Source organism: Pinus tabuliformis, chromosome 9 (assembly GCF_031772625.1).
Source record: "Pinus tabuliformis cultivar Carrire ecotype Pingquan chromosome 9, CPIR1, whole genome shotgun sequence".
Lineage (NCBI taxonomy): Eukaryota > Viridiplantae > Streptophyta > Pinopsida > Pinales > Pinaceae > Pinus > Pinus tabuliformis.
Window position 1 is genome coordinate 1,999,579,986 of NC_142307.1, and position 10,676 is coordinate 1,999,590,661.

Here is a 10,676-nt window from a genome sequence, read left to right on the forward strand (position 1 = left end):
TCCTTAATATGTGTCATGGTGGATGTTCGAAATTATAAACGGGTTATGTTTTGGAGTTCGAGCCATCATAATGTGCCCAAAAGTCGTATGGGAGGTCTCTACACTCAGAAATTAAAAGCCATAAAAATCCAACAAACAATCCGAAGCAAGGCATGGGGACGTAAATAATAAATGGGATGGAAAGAATATGACATTGAAGGTGCCACCAGAGGTGCGGATCAGAGAGAATGTTTGAGCCCAACTCGGGTATTTAGATGCTAGTTGGAAGCAACACCTCGAGCACGACTAAAAGGTCATGTATTCCATATGTGCAGTGGCTATATCTTTTCCAAAACAAACTCTAAAAGAGGATCCTCAAAATAATCGATGTTAATCATGAAAAGGAGTTGAGGACCACTTCGCAGCGTTAGTTTGAAGCCCAAGTTATATATTCAACGAACTTTTGAAAATTCGACATTGCATGTCTTGTTATTCGCCGAAGTCGCATCTAAATAGAATCCTCCAAGTATTTGGTTTTATGTCAGGGAGGTTACACTAGAACAATGCATAGACGAATGTTCACTCGGAGTAATGTTGCTTGGTATGCGTGTATCAAAGGAGAAGGAGTTGTTGCAGAAGTTAAACATTGAACTGAACTCATTCTACAAGTCGCAATCCCTTTGGAAATCCCCCATAAGTCACTAAATCACACTTTCAGAGTAGCCAGGGAGGTGTGACCAGCTTTGTTGTGACTATCCGACCGCCAGTGAGTTGCATTCCAACTCAGAGTCGTTGGATCGCATTTTACTCCTCAGGCAAGCCTCCAAGGTGTGTGACCTGCCCAAAAATGCGACTGTGCAAACACCAGTAAGTCACATTAACCTCAAAGTCGTTGGATCACATTTTAATCCTTAAGAAAGCCTCCAAGATGTGTGACCTGCCCTAAATTGCAATTGTGCAACCTCATAAAGTTTCCTTTGATGATATGTTTCAAGTCTTAGCTCATGAAAGGATGTGTTGGGTAGCACATATTAATATTATAAAGGAATGGATTTTCTTTATGTGCGTGTATCTGCCCTTTTAGTTTACAAAGTTTTGGACAAGCTTAATGTCAACTATGGAGATGGACAACTCGAATTAGATATGGAGTGTCTTATGGTAGGTGTGGATGATTCATTGGTTAAGCATGCTCGGATGTTCAGTAGGCCGAAGCAGCAAACTATGCTCCTTATTAACAACTATGACATGATTTTAGCTGTGCTGAAGAAAGCTAGTATAGAGGGAGGAAAGACGCAGTTGAAATTTGAAGAGTTGCTCAAAAGCAACACAAGTCTTTTTGTGGAATAGCTCTCTCTTGAACAGTTCATGATCCGATCCAAATTATAAAGATTCTAGCTGGTTCTAGTTTAGAAAGACCTATTACAGTGAATGAAGTTGAACCTTTAGTTAAATACTTTGCAAGCCATTGGAAAGGAATGATTGAGGATATGCATAAAGATGTAATCACACCTTTCGGCATTTTCTTTGCGGTATGGAGATCTTGAAGGTTGCTCTCACGCAGTTGTTGCTATACTGCACAAGGCTTTTTAGAGTGCGAAACTACCAACACTAACATTCTAATGCATTTCACTCTTTCCGAAAGCCCGTAATTCACGAAGTCGCTTCTTAAGAGTCCCAATTGGAAGTGCGACCAACTGCACTACAATTGAGCGACCTCTAGGAAGTCGCACTTCTAGCCAAGTCATGAGATCACATGCTTATGCCTCAGGAGAACATCTAAGTAATGAGACTTTGCAAAAATGCAACCATGCAATCTTCAATAAGTCACACTCCCACCTAGGTCACGATATCTCATTCTTATGTCTCAAGAGAGCATCCAAGTAATGCCACTGCGCGAAAATGCAACTATGCAACCTATCGTAAATCATGAACTACCTCACTGGTTGCTACTTTGGCACAATGACCTCTTGAAAACGTTCTTTTGTTGCATGGTCGCACTACATTGCCAGATTGATCAAATTGGTCAGCTAATCGAGCAATTAATATAAATTCGAAGATGGGTGATACTCATGACACGAAAAGGGGATGCTTGCATTCTAATTTTAGAGATGAAACTATTTACCACTAGCCACTCAACTTGTGCAGAGCACTATGTCAGTGATGGGGGAATATATTGTGTGTTATGCAAGTGGAGATTATATTGCAATGCTTTTCAACCATGAGATTACGTTTTGAGAAAAGAGGACAACTCCATTTATTTCCCAAAATAACTTCAAAGTGTCATTTGCAAGCAACAGGGAGACTTGCTTAAGTGTTCGTGTGGGAGGACAGGGAAGCACATATATTTGATAGGTGTAGCATCAGATTTATTACATTAGATTACAATCAATAACTTAGACATGAGGGAAACCCACAAACTGAAAATAAGGAGACAACGTCCATTCAGAATGTCTTATGTTTGTTCCCACAAGAAGATTTCTATTCTGGTAGTGGTCGAGCATCATAAGGGAGAAGTTAGGGTTTTGGTTTTATATGATGAAACTCGTGAAGAATGACATGGAATATAAGATACCATTGAAGGAGTTACAACACAACGAAGAGTGCTACTCCTCTATGGATCTCTTAAAATGAGTTATATTGGTGCATCTTCTTGAATTGAATAAGTTTGAAACCACATTCATCACAGGTCTCATAAATGAGAACAAGCCCATGGGTGAGAATATATACGAGAAGGTCCAAACGGGACATCCAAGACCACATGCATTGACAATGCTGGGGCACAACAATTGACCACACGGGGGTCTAGATTAACTATTTATGAACGTCATCCTTTCAAATAGATGGTTGTATTTCCATTATCACTTTTTTGAAATTATGTCTGGCCTATGTTATTTGCCTTCATGTGGAAGGAAGGATACATAATGTTGGTCTACACAGAGGGATTAGGGTTCCTCGTGGAGCGTGCATAGCTAGGGTTTCCTTCAGCAAGCCAAATGGGCCCTCCCAAGTTCCAAGAACCTTTTAGTAAACTCGAAGGCACAACACCAGAAGGTTGATTAATGGAAGTGAAGTATAGTGGCAAGAAAACAAATCAGTTTCAGGACCAATCATTCGCATAGTTGTGAGATTTAGGCGTCAAGCATTCTATGGTTTTCAATAACCCTCTACATCCCTCTCCTCTCTCTTTCATAGTAATGTAAATATCAGCCACCATTGTAGAAGCCACTATGTTGGAACTAATGTGGGCATGTAAAAATCAATGTTGGCTTGAGAAAGAAGTCGGTAAACTCAAGAGTCATGGGGGAAGCTTAAAAGGCGCCAGGGAAGGCCAAGGGTCACTATAGGTGAATAGTCACCTTGTCTCTATAAATATTCCCCCAAGCCTCATTTACAAAGGGGGGGATTTTAGCACTGAAGTTGAGGCCAATATAGATAGTTGATTTATGCCTGAGATCTAGGGCCACTCAGATCATGGTAGCTAGGAGAGTGGGTTTGTAGTAGGGTTAGGGTTTTGGCATCGGGCAATGGTATGAATAGCCCATGTTCCACTATTGGGTATTAATCGATTGCATGATATGTATTTGAAGTTGCAGCATATTAATAAGATGTTTTCTTTTTGGAATTGATTCCCATGCTTACTCATGGTGGTTCTATTAGTTGTCTGGTACCACACCATATTTGTATGTGTGATTTCATATACGCAAGTTGTTATGTACTGATACATAGTGGTTGCATGTATGTTTCACTTTTGAATCTGTGTTTACTTGTTCCTTTCCATGTCGGTGACCTATTGTGAACTACTTCGCAATTGACCTCCAGCATGTTCATGTTTATTATGTCCGATGGGGTTTTATCTCATTAATTCCTCTCATCGTTTATCTCTTCTTATCGTTGTTGTGATATGTTGCACCTCTATCTGCAATTTGTCAATCTTAGGTTGATTTTGTTTCGCTGCCCGAGCATTTCATTCTTGCCCCACTCTGGCACCTTCTCATTTGATAACCAAGAGCAGAAAACATTCATGGTGGCAGTCAGGCCCACATACTGGATGGGACTCCTATCCCAAACGGTGTGAGGTCTAATTGGGACTTCACACCAGGGAGACCCCTTAGTCGTTGGTGGTACATTTTGGCATGTCAACAAGGAGTTAATGTTTTGTTCTTCACTTTCTCTAAATTTATTATTATTTTGAGGAGTTAATGTTTTCTTCTTGACTTTCTCTAAAGTGTGATTTTGAGGTTTGACCCATGTTATTGTGTCTTTTGAATTTGTTGATGCATCTATGCCCTATTTAATCCCTTTGACTTGAGCATATTTCCCATCATGGTCCCGATGAAGGACCACACTAGCTGGTTCGAAACGTCGACCCAAAATTGCACATTGTTATTGATGCAAAAGAACTTGATCAAAGTGGATATATTGTTACATAATCCATCCTCACACGTGTTTCTTCATAACACTATAATTATTTCAGTTGAATAATCCATCCTCGCCGCCCCTCCATTTTTCCCAAATTTTGTGATATATCAACATTGAATAGCAAAGATATAAGTTTCCATACATTATGGTACTATACCAAAATATGGGTTTTGTATATATGATCACTTTGTTTTAGAACACATCTTTTTGAAAACCTGTAAATTTTGTTTCGATCCATGGCCTTTTAAAAACTTGGAAACTTTGTTCTTGTGCATGGATTTTTTTAAGCCTTGAATATGTACAATTGATAAACTAGAAACTACCATGACCAATTCATGACCACCTTTTGTTATTATTTCCTCTTCAATTATCGTGGTAGGTATGATCACTTTCTTTGAGGATGTAAGATCCCTCCCCTTAATAATAAATAATAAATAATAAAAATAATAAATAATACAAAAGTAATACAACCACCCTATCAATGGATCAGAATCACTTGCTAAAGGATTATGCAGGAATCTCTCGGATATTAAACATATATCTATTGCATGGGCAAAAGAGAAACAGGCTCGAGATGCTGCTCAACTAACCCATATTGAAGCTGAATTATGCTCTCTCACCGACGAAAGGGGGTTGGGGTTCATTACAGCAGCTGATAAATGCAGGCTGATTGAACTAGAGAATCAAAAAGCAAAAATCCTCAAAGAGAGAGAGGAATCCGTAAGATTGAGGAGTAGGGCTTTATGGATTCAAGCTGGGGATGAAAACACGAAGTTCTTTCATAGCTTTGCTAAGAGCAGGAAAGTATCTAATACTATCTGGAAGCTCCCCACACCTAATGGCGAAATAGCAGACACTTTTAACAAGCTCGCTCATCTGGGCACCTCTCACTTCAGGGAACTCTACAAGTGCCCCCATGAGGTTAATCTACCTGATATCATCAATGTGGAAAATCACTTCCCGAGATTTGTAGAGGAAGAGGATGTGGAGACTCTAATCGATCCAGTTTCGGCCGAGGAGCTGGAAGGAGTACTGAAGTGGTTCAAAAAAGACAAGAGCCCTGGCCCGGATGGCTGGACCATTGAGTTTTATTTAGCCTTCTATGAGGTCCTGGGTCAGGACCTGCTGAGGGTGGTCGAGGAGAGCAGAGCTACAGGTTCCATTTACCATGCCATCAATTCAACCTTCATTGCTCTCATTCCAAAAACGGATACCCCTGAATCTTTTGATGACTACAGGCCTATATCTTTGTGCAATTGCCTCTACAAAATCATCTCTAAGACTATTGCTAATCGTCTTAGACCAATCCTCTCCAGGTCCATTGCCCCTCAACAATTTGCTTTCCTCGAATCTAGACAGATTCATGAGGCCATAGGCCTGGCCCAAGAAGCTATACACTCTATATGGTCCAAACACCTTAAAGCCATCCTCCTCAAAATTGACCTCTCTAAAGCTTTTGACCGGGTCAGCTGGCTCTACATCAAAATGATCCTAATCCACTTGGGTTTTCCTCACTCCTACATTTCATGGATCATGGCCTGTATATCCTCCCCAACATTCAGTATCCTCATAAATGGATCGGCCTCTCCCTTCTTTCATTCTGAAAGGGGTCTGAGACAGGGATGCCCCCTCTCCCCCCTGCTCTTCCTTCTGGTCATGGAAGGTCTAAGTCGTCTCATAGACTCTGCTAAGAGAGCTGGTGATATCCGGGGCCTTCGTATATCCGATTTATGTTTCCTCACACATCTGCTCTTCGTGGACGATGTTCTTATCCTTCTTGATGGCAGTGTTCGAGACTCTCGATCTTTCTCAAAGATCCTTCGAATTTTTTCTGCTGCTACAGGTATGCTTCCAAATCAGACTAAATCCTCTATAACATGCTCCCGCACTACGGTCTAGGAATCCCAGCTAGCTCTACAGGTTTTTCCCTATATTGTTCTCCCTCTGGACAGAGGCCTCAAATATTTGGGATTCAGGCTGAAGCCTACTTGTCAAAGAATTGCTGATTGGACGTGGTTGGTCGCGAAATTGGAAAAAGGACTCTCAGGATGGAGCTTCAGATTTCTATCCAGGGCTGGCAGATTGGTACTTATAAAGTCTGTTCTAGAGGCCACCCCGGTCTTCTGGATGGCACTTGCGTGGATACCAAGGAATATTCTAGGACGTTTGAAGCAGTTGTGCAATCGATACCATTGGAATGGAAGCCAAGACAAAAGAATATTTGCATGGATAAGCTGGAAGAAAATCACTTTGCCCAAAAAATGGGGTGGATGGGGTCTCAAAGATCTACCCGACTTCGCTATGGCTCTTGCTGCTAAGATGGGTTGGACACTATTAACCAACCAAAATCTTTGGGCACAAGTATCCTACCACAAATACATTTGGCCTCTGAACATTCTGGACTGGGCTAGATTACCATCTTGGACATCGAAGGGATGCTCATCTATATGGAAGGCCCTGTTACACTCCCTTCCCCTCATCCGGGATAATCTAGTATGGAGAATTAACGATGGAACGCTGGGCAGGATTGGCCTGGATCCTTGGATTAATAGTGGGGGCAGACACACCCTCAACCGAGAACTCATATCTTTCCTTCATGACCGAGACATTCGGAATTTTTCACATATTGCTGATCAGCTGCACTCAGACATATTCACTCAAGCTTGGAAATCGGCTCAGCAACTTGACATCCCACTGCAGTGGCATCAGGAATGGAGCGAATATGTTCATACCTTAACCGAATCCCATATCCGCATCAAACAAGGATCCGATGAACTTATTTGGTGTAAGGCGAATGATGGAATCTACACGCCAAAGTTTGGGTACAGCGCACTTATCATTCACAGAAAACCGGAGCTAACGCCATCATGGTGGCGTGACATTTAGAAGTTGAATGCTCCTCCACGCACCAGATTATTTTTCTGGTGTGTCCTCAAAGACACCATACCCACGGCCGAACACCTTACTCGCAAATCCATCTATGGACCTTCCTGGTGCACTTTCTGCAAAGCGGCATCAGAAACTTTGGCCCACATATTCCTACATTGCCCGGCAGTTCACACGCTATGGAACAACATCTGCACTCAACTTGGCATTTCGGGGAACTTGAATGGTGATGACATTGCGGGTGCATGGACTGCCTGGAATCACAGTCACCCGGGTTCAAAACTTATAAATCTCCCCCTCGTGGCTACCTGGCATATATGGTTAGCACGGAACCGAGTTATTTTCGAGGATCAGGCTGTGTGCTGGCCCCGTACAGAAGCAACCATCGTTGCCGTGTACCAACTTTTACCTGACCCTCCCCCCACTCGAACCAGGATGATTCAGGCTCATCCCACAGTTGATAAATCAATCCCGTGGGCCTTCTTCGATGGGGCTGCGGACCAAAATGGATGCGGTGGTGGTTTTGTTTTACATATCAATGAACACCATAGATACCGTGTAAAAATGGAATTTGGCAGAGGATCCAATAATTATGCAAAGCTCTTGGCCATTCGAAATCTAATTCACTTCTCATTGACACATCAGTATACAAATCTTAACATATTTGGGGACTCAATGACGGTTGTAAATTGGATCAATAACGCTACTAATTGTCATACACACACTCTCAGCAATATATTATATGATGCACTTACACTCAAGGCAGCTTTTAATCATTTCTCTTGTCTACACATTTACAGAGAACATAACAGCGAGGCTGACAAATTATCCAAAGAGGCCACGATACTTCCCAGAGGCGAATGGATAATTGTGGAGCAGCAGGGGACGGAAGAGCACAGGTTTTATCACAAGCCATACATAGACCAGAGAGACCAGCGGGACAACAGTCCCGGTAGCCGACAGTAATTTTTGCCATTTTTGTTTATGATGAAAACTGTACATAGATATGGATATCATATTGTATGCTAATAGATCCTATGTGATCTCGAACAGGCTATACAGACAGACTCTTTTAATGTTTTCTATTGTATAAACTCTGATATATCACCCTGCGTGGTGGATTTTGCATGAACACTACAGCATATGCTAATCAGCATCTACTATATGTAATTTTCTAAATATAATGAAAATTACTGATTTTTCCAGTGGAAAAAAAAAAAAGTAATACAAAAATAATATATAATAATATATATAATAAATAAATCACTTAATAATAAATAATAAAAATAATAAGTCATAAATGTTAAATAATAAATGATATTAAAAATATATACAAGAAAATAAATAAAAATAATAAAAATAAAAATAGTAATAACCATACTAAAGCTCTAAAGAAGAATAAATAGAAATAAAACAAGAAAACTATCAAAAAAAAAAAAACAAGAAAGCTAAAAATCAAAAGAAAAGTAAAGAAATAAACAAGAAAGCTAAAAAATCAAAAGAAAGTCGCATGTAGACACATGGAGTGTGTACATGTGGTTTCTCATCCAATGTTTGTTCTATTTATTAGTTGATGAAGAGGATGGGGGGCATTCCATCATACCAAGATTCTATCTTTCACTATCTTGGGAGAATGGTGTTCTAAGACCTAGGAGTCACTGGCAGTAGTACGTTGATTGAGGGCTCGGGGGTGGCCAGTTGTAGCAAATCCTTGCACAATTGAGCCTACGGTTGGGTGGAGAGTCGTCCCCAAAGCTTGTTGTCATCTGGCAGACTTCGATCACAGGTAATATAGGTATGTGCTTATTTGTTTGATTATGATTTTAATTAGGAAATTAACTTTATATTTAGTTGATTGAGGGCTCGGGGGTGGCCAGTTGTCGCAAATCCTTGCGCAATTGAGCCTATGGTTGGGTGGAGAGTCGTCCCTAAAACCTTGTTGCGGTAAGCCTACTTCTACCACAGGTAAGCATTATTCATAGTTTGAATTTAGTTTATTAATTATATGTTTATTTGGCCAAGGTAAGTGCCACTTTGATTTAAATTTAATGTTAATTAGAAAGCTAATTAGATATTTATTTTGGGTTGTTACAGAGGACATGGGTTTTTGAAAGCCTTGGAAATGCACTGTTGATAGATTGCAAATAACCATGACTTAGCCATAACCATGATTCATCATTATTTTTCTCTTCACTAATTATTGGTCAATTTTTTTATTTTAAATAATCCTACTCAATACACTTTCATAACTTTTTTTAATATATATTAAGAGATTTATTATAGACATACTTCAAATGTCTAATTAATTGATGGACAAAACCTCTCTTGTTAAAGGTTTCCAATTAGCCTTTTTTATTGAATATATAGTTGTATTACCTCAAAATGTCTTTATACAACAATAGATATCATTGTCTATGATACCTCTGATTACAGTCTGCCTCAAGGGAAATCAGAATTGTTGATCAGGGATAAGTTTTTAGATGATTCAAAATGTTAACAATTACCACTATGAAATTCATGACTACTAACATAAACTGAACTACAAGAAGTAAAATACAAACTCAAGAGGCTAAACATAACATCAAGAATCAGATGAAGTAACTGGGGTTGGATCTAGATCACTGGTTCTTGTTAGTGTTGGAGGTTTCATACCACATTGGAGATGGACTTCTATGTGAACAAGTCAAGCATCCAAAATAACAAGACAAGAGTGCTTGTAATGTTGAATGCATTGGATTTATTTCAAGAGAGATATTATATCATTGTATTATTTCTCCTTCAGGGCCCTACCCAATAGTGTCTTCATTTTCCAGTGGAGAGTGATGGAGTTCAAGTATTGGTTTTGTCTTCCCTTGGTATGACCAGGGTTAGTAACCCAATTAACTACTTCAACTTGAATTTTTGAGTCTGAGTAGGCTTGTCGATCGCTAGTACTGGTCAAGGCTTCCAGTTGATGAATTTCCTCTTGAATGTATGGAGGAGTGGGGGAGTGAAAAACGGTTGTTGCTTCTTGAGGTTGGGCTTGGGCTCGAGGTCGACCCTAAGGACCTCTGCCACCAAACCCTCAATGATAACTCATCCTCTCACAGGGAATATTGCACTCAGTTTCCAGGGACAAAAACAATCCAATTAACCTCTTTATTTCTATTATTGTTTTACTTTTTCATCAATACTTTTTTCTTTTTGGTATAGGTTGCATGATGTATGCACATTTTTAATTTAAAAAATAATAAATAAAACTAATCACAACCTTTTTTTCGTATAATGGTTTACAATGAAACAATAATTTTTCTAACTTCTTTGACCTATAATATTTGACAACATTAATGCATATCTTTCACAAATTCTTTCCAAAAGAGACAACCATAGACACTTTCAGAAAGGACACTAGG

The 10,676-nt window shown here is 39.8% G+C and overlaps 1 protein-coding gene across 1 annotated transcript; it reads left to right on the forward strand.

The window, feature by feature from the left end:
* The first annotated feature begins 1,026 nt into the window (after positions 1-1,026).
* Positions 1,027-8,250, forward strand: LOC149157050 (uncharacterized). The gene is made up of 4 exons (XM_089444955.1): positions 1,027-1,289; positions 4,914-6,241; positions 6,437-7,220; positions 7,311-8,250. The coding sequence occupies exons 1-4, from the start codon at positions 1,027-1,029 to the stop codon at positions 8,248-8,250; spliced, it is 3,315 nt and encodes a 1,104-aa protein (XP_089301081.1).
* The last annotated feature ends 2,426 nt before the right edge of the window (positions 8,251-10,676 follow it).